Source organism: Saccopteryx leptura, chromosome 3 (assembly GCF_036850995.1).
Source record: "Saccopteryx leptura isolate mSacLep1 chromosome 3, mSacLep1_pri_phased_curated, whole genome shotgun sequence".
Taxonomy (NCBI): Eukaryota; Metazoa; Chordata; class Mammalia; order Chiroptera; family Emballonuridae; genus Saccopteryx; species Saccopteryx leptura.
Window position 1 is genome coordinate 94,285,527 of NC_089505.1, and position 18,255 is coordinate 94,303,781.

General features: G+C 39.6%; 1 protein-coding gene across 3 annotated transcripts in view; it reads left to right on the forward strand.

Moving 5' to 3' along the window:
- The window catches only part of SPEN (spen family transcriptional repressor), a 101,759-nt gene that overhangs the window by 59,126 nt on the left and 24,378 nt on the right, over window positions 1-18,255 (forward strand). For 2 of the 3 annotated variants that reach the window (XM_066375166.1, XM_066375168.1), the window contains 3 exons: window positions 9,623-9,783; window positions 12,115-12,315; window positions 16,081-16,232. In XM_066375166.1, coding sequence (XP_066231263.1) covers window positions 9,623-9,783; window positions 12,115-12,315; window positions 16,081-16,232 — 514 coding nt within the window. The remainder of the gene's footprint in view (window positions 1-9,622; window positions 9,784-12,114; window positions 12,316-16,080; window positions 16,233-18,255) is intronic. The other variant, XM_066375167.1, reaches the window with a different exon arrangement.

The window sequence follows — 18,255 nt, forward strand, 5'->3', positions numbered from 1 at the left end:
ATGTCCATATGCCAGGCCGATGCTCTATCCAATGAGCAAACCAGCCAGGGCCAGAAATTAAAACTTTTAATTTGTAATTTTTATTTAATTCATTTAACATGACCTTTTTTTTTTTTTTTCCTGAAGCTGGAAATGGGGAGAGACAGTCAGACAGACTCCCGCATGCGCCTGACCGGGATCCACCCGGCACGCCCACCAGGGGCGAAGCTCTGCCCACCAGGGGGAGATGCTCTGCCCCTCCGGGGCGTCGCTCTGCCGCAACCAGAGCCACTCTAGCGCCTGGGGCAGAGGCCAAGGAGCCATCCCCATCGCCCGGGCCATCTTTGCTCCAATGGAGCCTTGGCTGCGGGAGGGGAAGAGAGAGACAGAGAAGAAGGAGGGGGGTGGTGGAGAAGCAAATGGGTGCTTCTCCTATGTGCCCTGGCCGGGAATCGAACCCGGATCCCCTGCACGCCAGGCCGACGCTCTACCGCTGAGCCAACCGGCCAGGGCCCATGACCTTTTTATTTATCTAATTTTTAAATTTTTTAATTTATTTTTTACTGAGAGAGAGAGAGTCAGGGATAGATAGGAACAGACAGACAGGAACGGAGAGAGATGAGAAGCATCAATCATTAGTTTTCGTTGCAACACCTTAGTTGTTCATTGATTGCTTTCTCATATGTGCCTTGACCATGGGGCTACAGCAGACCAAGTAACCCCTTGCTTGAGCCAGTGACCTTGGGTCCAAGCTAGTGAACTCTGCTCAAACCAGATGAGCCCGCGCTCAAGCTGGCGACCTCAGGGTCTTGAACCTGGGTCCTCCGCATCCCGGTCCAACGCTCCATCCACTGCACCACCGCCTGGTCAGGCTGACTCTTTCTTTTTAAAATTCTAGTAGTTTCTTTGAGCAAAAATTGATTTGAATTGGGCAGTGTCAGACCAGAAGTGGTTAGGAACGCTTCACCAACAGGAGCTAGGGGAAAGACTTTTATAGAGAAAAGGCAGAAGCAAAGCAAGAAAATTATTTGATTGGTTATAACATGAGTGGCTGCCTTATTTGGAAAGGCCTAATAAGCTGTTTATGATTGGCTGTTCTTAGATTTTATTTCATTTTGCTTTTTTTTTTTTTTTAAGACAAAGCTTGTGGGTTTTCTTTTTCATATTATTTTATTTTGAGAGAGAGAGAGAAGGATCAGCTCATTGTGCTACTTAGTTGTGCATTGATTGCTTCTCATTCATGCCTTGACCAGGTATTGAACTGGTGACCTTGGACTTGAGCTGAGCCTCTGACCTCAGGGTCTAGCTGGCGACCTGGTACTCTAGCTGGTGACCTTTGGATCATGTTGGTGACCTTGCACTCAGGCCCTCGCTGACAACCCCTGGGCTCAAGCTGGTGACCTCTGATTTTGAATCGGTGACCACAGTGTTACAGGTTTACACTCTTATCTACTGCACCACCACCTGTCAAGCAGATTTGGTTTCTTAACCATAAAGCCTTTACTGGCTTAGGTTTTAGTTTGCTTATGTAAGCTGTTATGGTATTAGAACAACCTCAGTTCTAATGGCCGTATTTAATTAATTTAAGAACTCTCCCTATGAGAGATGAACTAAAAATTGGTATTAGTGCCACTCTTGGTCATCATTAGTTATGTTCTTGAAGTTTTGAAATTGTTGTCTTGTTGTGCAACTTGTAGATTGTTTTTGTTTTTCATCTTCTTTCTGTTTCTCCAAGAACTCTAAGACCATGCGATGTATTGCTGATGGCTGCAAACACAAATTTAAGACCCTTGACAGGGTATATAGCCCTCCAGGGAGACTACAGTGATCAGTATCAGTTGGATACCGAGAGACTGAAGTATGCTTCTTAGTCAGGGTTCCCTGTGAACCAAACCAGTTGGTTATCAAATAAATGTTTTTCAACTGCCAATCCACCAGAAATTTTATGCCAATTCATGAAAGAGTTAACCATCCTGATGTTGTATGAAGATTATAAATAGACTTGATCTACCGGCATGAAATTTTTGGTGGATCTGCACCATTGTTTGACCTGCGGTTGAAAAACACTGAAATAAATCAAAGAATGTACCTGAAGGAATATCAGTCTGTTTTATCCCACTTGTTAATTTCTTGTATTTGCTATAGTACCAAAGGTGTTGATACAGGTACAGTAGGAGGTATTTGCTTATACATAGACTAATGGTTTGTTCAACCAATAAGTAACAAAAGCAATTCTGTTATTTAAAAACACCTTGATATCTGATCTGACTGGTGGTGGTGCAGTGGATAGATCCTCAACCTGGAATGCTGAGGTCCTAGGTTCAAGAGTGTAGGGTAGCCAGCTTGCATGTGGGGTCATCAATATGATTGATTTCGAGGTCACTGGCTTGGCCAGAGCCTCTCCTCCCCTTCAAGGCATGTATAAGAAGCAATCAATGAACAACTAAAGTGATGCTTAAAAGTTAATGCTTTTCATCTTTCTCCCTTTCTGTCTGTCTGTCTCATTAAAAAAAAAACCCACCACCTTGTCAGGAAATGTTAGGGACGTTTTGTTGTGCAGCTGTAGCCTTAGTGATAGATTTAGTGTCAGTTGCCAGAGTTAAGGAGCATTGTCTGCTTGTGCATTAACAGAGAGAAGCAGTAGCGAAAAGGCAAAAGGAATAAAAGTCTCAAATGGAGATGAAGAGCATCCATGATCTCGGGAAAGCTGCCCACTTGAAGATGTTGGGGACTTATGGAGAGGAAACTCCCTAAGCAGTTTTAATTTTAGATCTCCAGCTAGTGTGATAATATCTTTTTTAAAGAAATGAGATAACTGGCATTGTTTTATCTTCTTGCAGATCTCTTTAATATCTGATTTAATAAGATTGCTAGATTCTTATAACTGCATCAGTATTCAAACTGTGATTATACTTGTGTGTGTATGTGTGTGTTGTTTGTGACAAAAATCTGGCCTCACATAGGTATGTTATTGAAATAGAAAGAACCTCATAGACTCCCTGAAAAGACCTTGGGGGGCCCATAGGTTCTCAGATCCCATTTAGAGAACTGCTGCACTACAAAGATAGGATTGTCTTAAAATTTGGACCTATAAAAATTTGTAATAGACAGAAGGGAGAAGGTTATGGGAGGTAGTTTAGAGGGGATAAATTGTGATGGATGGGGACTTGACTTCTGGTGAACACAAAGTCCTATGTAGAGATGATGTGTTGTAGAATTGTACACTTGAAAACTGTATAATTGTGTTAACCCGTGTCACCTCAGTAAATTCAATAAAAAGGAAAAATAAAAATAAAAATTGGATTATAGAGAGATTCTTTACCAGGTGTGGTGATACATTGCATTTAGGAACTTAAGTTATTCATTGATTGCTTTCTCATACGGGCCTTGACTGGGGCCAGAGGTGTTTCAGTGGAGCCAGTGATGCCTTGCTCAGCTCAACCATGTCTATGATCCCATACTCAAGCCAGCGACCTCAGAGTTTTTTGTTTTTTATTTTCTTGTGGGAGAGACAGAGAGAGTCAGAGGGACAGATAGGGACAGACAGACAGGAAGAGAGAGAGAGAGAGATGAGAAACATCAATTCTTCGTTACGGTTCCTTAGTTGTTCATCGATTGATTTCTCATATGTGCCTTGACCGGGGGTCGACAGCAGTTGGAGTGACTCCTTGCTCGAGCCAGCGACCTTGGGCTCAAGCTGGTGAGCCTTGCGCAAACCAGATGAGCTCGTGCTCAAGCTGGTGACCTTGGAGTCTCGAACCTGGGTCCTCCACATCCCAGTCCAACACTCTATCCACTGCGCCACCGCCTGGTCAGGTGCGACCTCAGTTTTGAGCCTGGCTCCTCAGCATCCCAGGTTGATGCTCTATTTATTGCGCCACCGCCTGGTCAGGCCATCTTTTCCCTCTTGATTCAAGATTATATGGTTATGTAGGGAAAAAGTTACTGGCTGCCTGATGGAAGAGAAGATGGCAAATTGTCACTTGAGATGATATCAAATGGGCTTTGTGAACTGTTTTAATTGCTCCTTTAAAAAAAATTTTTTTATGCCAGATTGTTTTCTCTACTTAATTGGTTAATTGCTTTTTAATCTTCCAGCTTTAAAAAAACCCAACATAGATGCATATTTATCATAATCAAATGTTTATAAATAATACAGGGATACAGATATAGAAATCAGTCATTGTATGTTACTCTTGTATGTGAACAAATTTAGACCTGAGTCATCTTATAAATGGTATACCCAGTGCCTTGACATTTTCAGCGTTGAGAGTCAAATGCTCACTGTAGTTCTGTGTATGAAATTGGCTGTAGGAACAGGAATAGTTGATTATTTGACACCATTGTGTGTAAGAGAATCTTGGCATCCCACATTTTATTTGATTATCAAGAATTGTTATGCAGCCTGGTTTGTGATGGTGCAGTGGATAAAGCATTGACCTGGAATGCTGAAGTCGCTGGTTTAAAACCCAGGGCTTACCCGGTCAAGGCACATACAAAAAGCAACTACTACTCTAAAGTCAATATATAAAATCCCCCCCCAGGTAGTCAGTTATTTATTTATTGATTGATTGATTTATATTTATATTTATTTATTTATTTAGTTAGTATTTTCCCGAAGTGAGAAGCAGGGGAGAGGCAGACAGACAAACTCCCGCATGCACCCGACCAGGATCCGCCCAGCATGCCCACCAGGGGGCGATGCTCTGCCCATCTGGGGCGTTGCTCTGTGGCAACCAGAGCCATTCTAGTGCTTGAGGCAGAGGCCATAGAGCCATCCCCAGCGCCTGGGCCAACTTTGCTCCAGTGGAGCCTTGGCAGCGGGAGGGAAAGAAAGAGACAGAGAGGAAGGAGAGGGGAAGGGGTAGAGAAGCAGATGGACACTTCTCCTGTGTGCCCTGGCCGGGAATCGAACCCAGGACTCCTGCACGCCAGGCTGACGCTCTACCACTGAACCAACTGGCCAGGGCTCCAGAGCTGCTGCTTAATTTTCTTAGTAATTCTAATTAAAAATAAGTACACAAAAGAAATAGTTCAGCCTTTATTGTCTTATTCCTTCGGGGAAAGTGTAACCAAATTATTATTTTATTTTATTTATTTATTTTTTACAGAGACAGAGAGTCAGAGAGAGGGATAGACAGGGACAGATAGACAGGAATAAAGAGAGATGAGAAGCATCAATCATTAGTTTTTCATTGTGCGTTGCAACACCTTAGTTGTTCATTGATTGCTTTCTCATATGTGCCTTGACCACGGGCCCTCAGCAGACCGAGTAACCCCTTGCTGGAGCCAGCAGCCTTGGGTTCAAGCTGGTGGGCTTTTGTTCAAACCAGATGAGCCCGTGCTCAAGCTGGCGACCTCGGGGTCTCGAACCTGGGTCTTCCGCATCCCAGTCCAACGCTCTATCCACTGTGCCACCCCCTGGTCAGGCACCAAGTTCTTTTAAATTGTGTTTCTCTTGAGTTGTTTATGATTTAAAACTTTTTTTGTTTGTTTGTTTTACAGAGACAGAGTCAGAGAGAGGGATAGATAGGGACAGACAGAGAGGAACGGAGAGAGATGAGAAGCATCAATCATTAGTTTTTCATTGCGACACCTTAGTTCATTGATTGCTTTCTCATATGTGTCTTGACCATGGGGCTGCAGCAGACCGAGTAACCCCTTGCTGGAGCTAGTGACCTTGGGTCCGAGCTGGTGAGCTTTGCTCAAACCAGATGAGCCCACGCTCAAGCTGGCGACCTCAGGGTCTCAAACCTGGATCCTTTGCATCCCAGTCTGATGCTCTACTCATTGCACCACCGCCTAATCAGATGTGATTTAGAACTTTTAGTTGGTATTGAAACTTTAATGTTGATGTGGCAAGGTAGATTTAAAGTCTACTTTCTTAAAACTAATAGTTGGTATACCGTCATCACTACTTAAGACAATTTAGAGTGGAATAGCTTTTGATTCACTGCTTTTAACTTTTAAGAAACAGCTAAATACTATAGGTCATAAGCTTTGGTGAAGTTCTGTGATTCTTTAATGATTGTGGAAATAAGAGTTTTAAAAAATAAAACCTGAGCCTAACCAAGTAGTGGTGCAGTGAATAGAGCATCTACCTGGGATGCTGAGGACCTCGATTCAAAACCTCAAGGTTGATGGATTGAGCATGGGCCAGCTTGGGCATGGGGTTGCTGATTGCTAGTTTGAGCATGGGATCATAGACATGATCTCAAGGTCGCTGTCTTGAGCCCAAAGGTTGTTGTCCTGAAGTCCAGGGTCACCAGCTTGAGCAAGGGGTCATTGGATTGGCTGGAGCTCCCTAGTCAAGGCACAATAGAGAAGGAATCAATAAACAACTAAAGTGTTGCAACTACGAGTTGATGCTTTCTCATCTCCCTTCCTTCTTGTCTCTCTTGTGCTGAATGAATGAATGAATGACTGAATGAAAATAATAATAAAAGTTGACACAGAGAGTCTGGGCACTTGGGCTTTCTGTCAGTTTAATAGGATTGAAAAGTATGTATTGGAGGGGGGTGTCCAAATTTGTGCTCCCATGTTGATTTAGTAGGATCTTAAAATCCCTGGTACATTTAATAGACTGTACTGGAAATGTATGTTGCAGTTCAGATTAGCATATGAAAATGTGAACTCAAAAGTTGTTATAATTTTATCGTTTCATAATTCATTTGAAAACCTTTCGCCCTTTCTGGTTATCACTTCAAATTGGTCAGCAGATCATTGTACCAGTAAATTTACATATTGTTTCAAAATCGGTATGGTAGCAGGGAATTCACCAAGATTATGATGACATTTATAACAGATCTAATTTCTATGATTATTTTGTACTTTAAAAATTAGTATCATTGCCTGACCAGGTTGTGGTACAGTAGATAGAGCATGGGCCTGGGACACTTGAGGACCCAAGTTTGAAACCTCAGGTCTCCAGCTTGAGCCTTGGGTCACTGGCTTGAAGCCCAAGGTCACTGGCTTGAGCAAGGGGTCACTGGTTTGGCTGCAGTCCCCTGGTCAAGGCACATATGAGAAAGCAGTCAATGAACAAATAAGGTGCCACACTATGTCTGAGTTGATGCTTTTCATCACCCTTCCTTCCTGTCTTTGTCTCTCACTTAGAAAAAAGGTAACAATATTATTATCATTGATTGATCACCTTTCTCCATTTTTACAGACTTACACAGAACTTTGTTTTTGCTACCTCATTAATCATATCAAAAACCAGAAATTCTCTTGCCCATATTTGTTTACTTCTTTACCCATTATTGCTAAGGAATTTTGATATATTTAATATTTGTAGTATTGTAATTCAAGTATTTTCCTTAATGGTTATTTTATTCATTGGGATTAAGTTGGTATGTCATATAATATATTCTTTACTCTAGTCATTTGGTGTCCTTGTGAATAATCTTGTATTGCTTGGAATACTTCAAACATAACAAACATTTTTTCTCCTGTGCTAAAACAAGATTTTGTTAACCTTTAATTTCAATGAAAATATAGTATTCTATTCACTTAGTACTAGTAACACTGCTTTTGCTGAATGACTTAGAAAGAAAACCTTTTCTAGATGGAAAAATTGAAACACTTTCATTTATAAGAGGCAGGCAATGATGACTTGTTCTGTCTCAAGGCTTTTGTCCCTAGTAGTGTGTATTTTGTAACTCATTTATCTTTTTGGCTCTCACGGGCATAGGTTTATTTCTTTGTTTCAGACTGTAGACAGTTCTGATAACCTTATGAACTTTTCAGTTTTTGTCCTAGCAGGTGAAAGCTAAATAAAAATGCTCTGTGAATTCAAAGTCATAACATGCTGTTTTCTTACTGTATTTATTAATTTTTTTTTTTAGAAAAGCAATAGCAAATTTGTCTCAGATCCTAGGGTTGGATTTATTAATTGTGCTAGCTTAGAGATAGTTTTGGATATGAGAGCTGCAGTCTTAGTGCAATGATAAAAACTATTAGGCCTTTCCTGTAGCAGGTGGGCTTAATTTAAGATGGGTTAACCTTCCGGAGTTATATAGACACAAGGCTTCTTCTACCACAGGAAGGTGTGAGTGTGAAGCAAAATTTCATAAACCTGCAAATAGCAGAACCTACAAATAGCCTTTTTTTTTTTTTTTTTTTTTACAGGAACAGAGAGAGAGAGAGAGAGTCAGAGTCAGATAGAGGGATAGATAGGGACAGACAGACAGGAACGGAGAGAGATGAGAAGCATCAATTATCAGTTTTTTGTTGCAACACCTTAGTTGTTCATTGATTGCTTTCTCATATGTGCCTTGACCGTGGGCCTTCAGCAGACTGAGTAACCCCTTGCTCGAGCCAGTGACCTTGGGCTCAAGCTGGTGAGCTTTTTGCTCAAGCCAGATGAGCCCGCGCTCACGCTGGCAACCTTGGGGTCTCGAACCTGGGTCCTTCTGTATCCCAGTCCGACGCTCTATTCACTGCGCCACCGCCTGGTCAGGCTACAAATACCTTTTTATTAATCTATATGAGAAGGCTATAGAACTTAAAACTAAACAGTCTTGAACATCCAGTACCAAGGAAAATTTTGTATTTCCCACTTAGTTCTTAGGCATAATAAGCTTGTTAAAATATCTCTCTCTTAATCTGACCATGTTGGTAATATTTTGTTTTTGTCTTTCAACTGTCTTCCACATTTGAATGTTGTATTGAACTGAAGAATCAATTCAATTTCATTGACTCATTTTTCACAATATTCACAAAGAGCCTAAACTACTAAGACTCAAGTAACTTACATATTTTTTTATTGCATCTTCAAAATTTTTAAAAATTAAACTTATCTGGGAAATTATTTTTGGATATTTATGTTTTTCTGAAAATTAATTTACCCATGAGGCAGTAGTAGTAGTACAATAGTAGCAGAGCAGTGCTACTTCATTTAGTGAATGCTGTCACATTCCAAACTCTGTAAGCCTGGCAGTTATTTTATTTAATTCTAACCCTATGAGATAGATATTATTTAAAAAAAAATTTTTTTTTTTAGGGAGAGAGAGAGAAATAGCAATTTGTTGTTCCATTTATTTATGTATTCATTGGTTGATTCTTGTATGTGCCCTGACCGGGGCTCAAACCTGCAACCCTATCATGTTGGCACGATGCTCTAACCAACTGAGCTATCATCCAGTCAGGGCCTGAGATAGATACTGTTGTTATTTCTATTTTGCAGATGTGTAAACTGAGGCTCTAGTGAAAGGATAAATGACTTGTCCAAGAATACATGCTTTATGTCTAAGCTAAGTTTGAATTTATATCTCTGAGTCAAAACCCCCATATATTCACGATTCTATTATTATTATTATTATTAAGTGAATTGTGTTTATTAGTCTATTTTTCTTGGAAAAATTACTCAAATTTTGCACAGAATGAAGCATTTGTCTTTAGGTGGCCTGTGGTAGTAAAAGATTGTCACTTTTGCCTCCACATTCTCAGGCCAGAGAATGTCTTCTGCTATCTCTGAAGGTACAGTATGAAATATGTAGATGTGGAGGAGGTGGGACGTCCTGAAGTCTCACACCTAATGTTTAGACCTTTAAATTATTGCCACTTATTGAATCTAAGAAGTTTTATGTGCTGCAAGCATTTTGTTTGTCTTTTTGTTAAAGAGTTTTTTGCCCTTCTACAGCACTGATTCCAGCAGTAGTTCAAGTGATGACTCTCCAGCCCGGTCAGTTCAATCTGCAGCAGTCCCTGCACCCGCTTCCCAGCTGCTTTCATCCCTGGAAAAAGATGAGCCTCGTAAAAGTTTTGGGATCAAGGTTCAGAATCTTCCAGTACGCTCTACAGGTAAAAACTACCTTTCTCTGCTGAGGTTGGGGAATGAGAGACTGAGCAACTTGACTTCAGAACTTTGACAGCAAGCTTTATTTCTGTTTCATTAATATTTAGTGCCATGAAAGAAAAAGTAAGTGATTATCATAACTTATAGTGTCTAGGTTGTTATATCTATATACATATATATATAGATATAGATATGGCATGTTATTTTTTTGTAGTTATTAAATACAGATATACGTATATATTATGCATAAACATATCCACACATAAAGATTCTGTGGTGCATATTATAAAAGGATGGTTTATCATTTTTAAAAGGAGAAACAAAGAGAAAAAGAAAGGAAGGAGGGCTTGGGAGAGACAGAGAAAGAAGCATTCATTTGTTGTTTCACTTAGTTGTTCACTCATTGGTTGCTTTTCATATGTGCCCTGACTGGGGATCAAACCCACAACTTTGTTGTTTCAGGACGACGCTTTGAGCTAACCAGTCAGGGCCTAAGCATGGTTTATCTTTGAATAAATATGCTTTCTGTATTAAATATTTTGATATTAAAGGAAATTTTTTATGATGAGATTGTAGAAATTCTATTTTTAGTTAGTTTTATTACACTGCTCACAAAAAATTTGGGGATATTTTATCACTTCATATTCATTTTGAAATATCCCCTAATTTTTGTGAGCAGTATGTATTGCTCTGGAGTCCTGTGTTACATGAAATTATTATTATTATTTTTTTTTGTATTTTTCTGAAGCTGGAAACGGGGAGAGACAGACAGACTCCCGCATGCGCCCGACCGGGATCCACCCGGCACGCCCACCAGGGGGCAATGCTCTGTCCCTCTGGGGCGTCGCTCTGCCACGACCAGAGCCACTCTAGCGCCTGGGGCAGAGGCCAAGGAGCCATCCCCAGCACCCAGGCCATCTTTGCTCCAATGGAGCCTTGGCTGCGGGAGGGGAAGAGAGAGACAGAGAGGAAGGAGGGGGGGTGGAGAAGCAAATGTGCGCTTCTCCTATGTGCCCTGGCCGGGAATCGAACCCGGGTCCCCCGCACGCCAGGCCGACGCTCTACCGCTGAGCCAACCGGCCAGGGCCACATGAAATAATTTTGAGCATAAAATTATGATGGGAGTTTAAGAGTTTAAATGAGGAAAATCATGATTAATAGAAAAGTCTAATGAAAAGCTATACTGTAATCTTTCCTTTACTCCTGATATTTTTAATTGACAATTGACCATAATATACTGTTTATTTGTATATTAGGTATATTGTGTATGTAAACAGCATACATATGGTCAAACCAAAAAAGACTATTTCTTAGTTAAGTGCATTTCAGTGATTTAAATTATTTATTAAAAAACAACCTATAAAATTTACATACCAGGTGTGTGTATACACACACACACACACACACACACACACACACACATACACACACACACATACATATATATACACACACCATATATATATAACATTTTAATTTTTTTTTTTTTTTTATTTCTCTGAAGCTGGAAACAGGGAGAGACAGTCAGACAGACTCCCGCATGCGCGGGACCGGGATCCACCCGGCACGCCCACCAGGGGCAACGCTCTGCCCGCCAGGGGGCGATGCTCTGCCCCTCCGGGGCATCGCTTTGTGGCGACCAGAGCCACTCTAGCGCCTGGGGCAGAGGCCAAGGAGCCATCCCCAGAGCCCGTGCCATCTTTGCTCCAATGGAGCCTCGGCTGCGGAAAGGGAAGAGAGAGACAGAGAGGAAGGAGAGGGGGAGGGGTGGAGAAGCAGATGGGCGCTTCTCCTGTGTGCCCTGGCCGGGAATCGAACCCGGGACTTCTGCACGCCAGGCCGACGCTCTACCACTGAGCCAACCGGCCAGGGCTAAAATTTTAATTTTTATGACAAATCAAATTAACACAGGACCTCCAGATGGTATGTTCAGGTTGTTGGATGCCACTTCCCACACATTTTTATCATTGACATGATACTAGGAAAGCTAGAAGTATGGCTTTCTTTGTGCAGTCTTTAAAAGTCTTATATGTTTGCATGTATGTAAAGTTTTTATTATGAAAATTTTAAGCATAACCAAATTAGGAGTAGCAAAATGAACTCCCCTTACAACTATACTCCATAAAAAACCCTTCCATAAATCTTCTAATGCTCAATTTATTTCAGAATTGTACAGTAGCCTCCAAAATACTTTTTTGAGTTATTTTATTTGAAAACATGATGTTTTAATGCTAACAAAACTCAGGTCAAAAATCAGGCTCATGATTTAGTAGTGTACTTATTGAGTTATACCTAAATTAGAAAAATAAGCAACTTGTTTTTATTTGGGGATTTAGATACAAGCCTTAAAGATGGCCTTTTCCATGAATTTAAGAAATTTGGAAAGGTGACTTCAGTGCAAATACATGGAGCTTCAGAAGAGAGGTATGGTCTGGTATTCTTTCGGCAGCAAGAGGACCAAGAAAAAGCATTGACTGCATCAAAAGGAAAACTTTTCTTTGGCATGCAGATTGAAGTAACAGCATGGATAGGGCCAGGTAAGAGACCAGGAAGTGGAGCTTTAGTATAATTTGTCTTGCAGCCTATGAAATGGCAGCATCGTATCCTGAATGTGGGCACTATTCCAGTCTTCTTTATTGACATACTTCCAGTGTCTTCTGTTTCAAGAGTGGCTTCATTTATTGTTCAGCTTAATAAATTACACAGTTTTAGTTAAGGAGGATAAAAATTGTTTAGTTTCTATAAAGGAGTCTGAAAGGTAGAGTTTAGCCCCCTGGAGTCCTGCCTTCCCCAAAGGATTAAATTGATTGAGATAAGGAGATAGTTTCTAAGAGAATGACAACAGAATTATCCTGAATTAAATTTAAAAATAAACTACTTGTTATGTGGATTTGAGGGACTAGTTAGACCAGTTTTATTTCTGTTATGCCCAGTACAAATTGGATCTGTTATTTTAGCTTCCATGCCTTTTAAAGATAGTAACAAAGAAACGACTAAGTCTTCCCAGTGTGACTCATTGAGAATATCAAGGGGACATTTCCTTAGCTTGAACCTACCTGAAAGACTTATTGTTAGGGCAGGAAGTCTTCTCAGGCATGGATTGGGTCAGTGTTTCTCTTGTTTAGAATCATCTGTGTTGCTTCCTTAAAATGCAGACTCTTTGACCCTACCCCAGTTTACTGGTTCAGAATTTGCATACTCAAGTTTGGTAATGCCTAATTTAAGGCAATTTGTGAGTAAATTTGTAGAGGAATGAATAAAAATATGTTAAAATCATGAAGTCCTATTATTTAGCTGAGACACTTGATCTTAAAGTTTCCATTTTGAGTGGAATTTATAGGGTAAACCTAGCTCATGTTCTTGGAATATTCATTTTATTTGACAGTTACAAGGAAAAAAAATAGAATTTTCCTGATAAGAATGTGTAAATGTTATTAAAACAGGCACAGAGGTGTTAGAGTGAATACTGTAAAATGTGCATAATTTTGTGATAAAATGCAAGAATTAAAAGGATTATTATTACCTTTTCAAAATACTATAGGTTATATCTTCATGTTCCACCTACATCTCTGCCATGTTTTAGATGTACTGCCTGCCCTAAGCTATACTGGGCTAAGAATGGTTCTTATTGAACACATTTGGAGTTGTATTTATAATGTCATATAATCCTTAGGAACTGACTCAAGGAATATTTAGAACTTATCTTTGTAAATTTTTAGAGCCATATGTAATTACTTAACAAGGATCTAATTTAGGAGCATTATCCATAGATCTGATCTCCACATGGTGGGGCTAGCTCGAAATATTTACTGTAAAAAAGAATTTTACTTAAAACCCAGGATAATTGGGTTTTAACCACCTACCAGAGAAGATTTTGAGATGTTTGGTTAGTTCAAGCATAAGAAAGCTGAAGGTACCTTTTTTAAAGATGGACAGCATGAACCACCTGTTTAAAGTGATGTTTGAAAGCAGTCAAATTTGAGGATAGAGACTAGGTGGAATTTTGCTGCTGGATGGTTTGGTATAAATGTTTTGTTTTAAAATGTATGGAGTTGATTGCTACTTTAGGTCAAGGACCTCTTGGAATTCCAAGAAACCCAACTCTGCCAGTAGACTCTGGTGGCTTTTAAAGTTGTGATTTCTTACTCCTGTGCACAATGTTACAATTCTCTAAACATGAAATTGCAGGATAAAAGGGGTTTCTCAATGACATGTAGGAATTAAGGCTTTAATTTGGTGATGAAGGTTAAATTTCCAATTTTGAAATTTTTACTGAGCTATTTGATAGAAATGAAGCCATTACAGATTTATTTATTTATTTTTTTTATTTTTCTGAAGTTGAAAACGGGGAGGCAGTCAGACAGACTCCCGCATGCGCCCTGCCGGGATCCATCCGGCATGCCCACCAGGGGGTGATGCTCTGCCCATCTGGGGCGTTGCTCTGTTGCAACCAGGGCCATTCTAGCGCCTGAGGCAGAGGCCATAGAGCCATCCTCAGCACCCGGGCCAACTTTGCTCCAGTGGAGCCTTGGCTGCGGGAGGGGAAGAGAAAGACAGAGGCAGGAGAGGGAGAGGGGTGGAGAAGCAGATGGGCGCCTCTCCTGTGTGGTTTAATGTCTAATTCAATGATAGGCTTTCTTTGAAGCTCCATTTATTAATTTGGTCTAAGGTTGGGGCAATTCAATGTTTTGTTGGCAATTACAATGCAGCCTGTATGTTCTCCTTTTTCAGTGTAAAACATTTCAATTCCCTGGCCGGGAATTGAACCCAGGACTCCTGCACGCCAGGCCGATGCTCTATCACTGAGCCAACCGGCTAGGGCGCCATTACAGATTTTAATGGTTGCAAGTCATGCTTTATCTTTCTGATTCTTCCTTTTGGAATACACACGTCAAGACGTGTCTGATTATTATTTTCTTTTTCTTTTTTTCTCTCTTTTAAAATAAAATCTTAAATATGTGCCCTCTATTAGTTAAATAGTTTCAAGAAGATCTAGTCAAGCTTGACGTGAATTACACTCCTGCAAGATTATGCTGAAAACCTAGAGATACGTGTTTATGAGCCCTAGGCAATATCTGGGTCCACCTAACTGAGGGCACATACTCTTTGACACTGGGAAGATTAAGTTGAGCTACCATTAGAGCTGTCAAACTGGAATCGGGAATGAGTTCATGCAACAACTCTGAAGTTGAGCCTTTTTAATACCAGCCTTGTCGTATTATCAGTGACGGTCAGTGACTGACATGAAACACTTTGTTTCAGTCAAGTTGATGTTAACTTTTTGGATGGCTGTATTTTACACTGAAAAAGGAGAACATACAGGCTGCATTGTAATTGTCAACAAAACATTGAATTGCCCCAACCTTAGTCCAAATTAATAAATGGAGCTTCAAAGAAAGCCTATCATTGAATTAGACATTAAACCAGAGCTTTTGATCATAAGAAATAGAGACCTTAAGAGTCATTTAGTCATTTTCTGGTTGTCACTGGGGTTTGTGCAACACCAAAAAGGAGATATTTCATAAGTGTTGCGTCAGTCAGTTTTCATACAATTACTATTCTTATATCTAAAAATTTCTGCATTTAGACAGGCAGTTGGGTTATGTTGATTAGAGTATGACAAATATAAAATTGAAGTATTTTATAAAATGTTGAAGGTAAATAATGAAGCTGGACTGTTTTCAGCTGAGTTTTATGTATAGTTTTACATTCCTCATTGAGAGCCTACCACATGATATTTGAACCTAAGATTAGGATAAAATAATTATCATTTAAAAATAATTATTGATTGATTTTAGAGAGATGGAGGTAGGGGGAGAGAGAGAAAGAGAGAGAGAGAGAGAGAGAAACATCAATCTGTTCCTGTGTGTGCCCCGACTGGGAGTCAAACCCACAACCCTTGCATACCAGCTCAGTGCTCTAACCAACTGAGCTATCTGGCCAGTACAAATAATTATAATTTTTGCTGGGGTTTTAAATGTATTTCAGTGTTAGTGATTGTTTTTTAAAACAAATCAACTTAGCAGATTCAGATTCAGTCCACTTTTCTATTTTAAAGATCAAAGTGTTACTTCTTATTTTGGGGGACAAATTTGTTAGTCTTGATATTCTTCTTTTGCTTTGGAGTTAACAAGAGGCAGCTATTGCTGAAGTTGTGTATAATTTTTCAGACTGTGTTAGTACTCAAGCCTAATGTTTCAGAGATATTAATTCCCTTAAGTGTAGGTTTTCCCCATGATAAACAAATACACTCAGTCAAAGCACTCTCTTCTCTTTTTACTCTGTCCCCATCCCACTTACAGAAACAGAAAGTGAAAATGAATTTCGCCCTTTGGATGAAAGGATAGATGAATTTCACCCCAAAGCAACAAGAACCCTCTTTATTGGCAACCTTGAGAAAACCACTACATATCATGACCTTCGCAACATCTTTCAGCGCTTTGGCGAAATTGTGGTATGTTGCTTTTTTTACAACAAAAACAGTTTAGATCTTTGTCATAAGTCCTGGCAAAGTACAGATTATATTTGGAAAGATGATATTTAGATGGTGTAATAAATGTTTTTTCTCATTTGCCCTATGTGTTTTTAAGTCCTGCTGAAAGATGATCTAGCAAAACCCACTGGAGAGTATGTGTGTGTGTGTATGTAAAAATAGATATTTGTCTTTCTTTTGTTTTTTACATATATATATATATATTTCCCCTCACCCACCCATTTTTTCTTTCTTTTTTTATTGGGTGCTGTTTCAGTGCCATTACTAGTCCTGTGGATTGAAAGGGAAATCTAGAAGAGAAAACATGTTTATAAGAAAGAAGCAGATTACTATTGTGTGATTATTGTGTTACCACAGCTCTCATCAGAAAGTACCTTGGGGATTACTGGAATGTAGATGTCATGTTGGAAGCTCAGTTCTATTTTGAAATTTTAATTAGAATCACTTTTTATATTATGCAAGTCATAGTTAGATTTAGGAGTAAAGGATTTTCCATGTGAAATAGTTTGGTCACAGCTTTGTACACTTAGGACAGTGGTTCTCAAAGTGATAGAAGATTTCCAGGTGTGCCCTATGGTATTCCAGAGAAATATGTGCCTGTTGGGGACCAAAAAACCAACAGGGTTTGGGAGTTTAGGTTTTTGAGGGACAGAGGTGTGGGGAATTGGCTGTAAGCTGACAGTCTGCCCAACCCCCCACCTCACTTGCCTAATTAGGTTGCAAAAGGCTGTTAAGCTGTGGTGCTGGATTATTTACACTACCCCCCATGTTCCCCAGAAAGACCGGAGGCAAGTTCTTCTATCCTTTGTTTGGTGTAAAGTTAAGATGATATCTATGGTGGGGGTTTTCTGCACTCAACACAAGAGTAAAAAGAGGAATTCTTCAATGTATTGACAAGAAAATGAGAGTTTGCTTTTCAAATATATGCCCAAACATTGAAGAAATCCCTAGGACACATCAGGCTCATGTTTCTCATAAACATAAGAATGAAAGAACTTAACACATTCACACTGGGACCTGCTGAATTTACTAAATCTTACTAAGAATGTATCTATCTATAAAAAAAGATAACTCTTTTGTGTTTTTTTTATTTTTTAACCCCTCTTTTTTGCAAATTCTAAAAAGCATAACTCAAAAAATGTAACAAAAATGTTTTTAATGTCAGAATAAATTTAATTTTGTCGTATTTATTTCGTTTAATTAACATAAAAGCACACTTGGACTTTATATTTTTTCTTTAATCTTTGACTTAATTATTATAACATATTTCTCAGAAATTTGTATATAGTGTGCCTACAATTATTTGTAGGATTTTAAATGCACCCCGACTTTAAAAAGTTTTGAGAACCACTGATTAGGATATATTAATTTGTTTTGTGTTTGAAAAAATAGGGAAATACTTCTTGGTTTTCTAGATTTTCTCTATTTATAACAGTAAAGAAATTGCTCTAGTATATTTGTACTTTGGAGAGTTTTAAAATGTTTTGAGTAGGAATAGCTATTGTTAATCTTTAAGGTGTGTGTGTATATGTCTGTCTGTCTATCAATCTGTTGTTATCTTCCACATCAGCAATTTTTTTTGTGTGAGAGGAGGGGAGATAGACTCCCAAATACTCCCCAACCAGGATCTCCCCAGGGGCCCCCATCTTTGGCTGATGCTCAAATCAACCGAGCTATTCTCAGCACCTGAGGCTGATGCTTGGACCAGTTGAGCTATCCTCAGCACCCAGGGCCACTGAGAAAGGGGAAAAGAGAGAGAAGGGGGAGAGTGGGAGGAAGAGAAGCAGATGGTTGCTTCTCATGTGTGCTGACCTGGGACTTCTGCACACTGGGCCAATGCTCTACCCACTGAGCAAGCTGGCCAGAGCCACATCAGCAATTTTCAACCTTTTTCATCCCATGGCATACATAAACTAATTACTAAAATTCTGAAGCACAACAAAAAATATATTTTTGCCGATCTGACAAACAAAAAAAAAGGTAA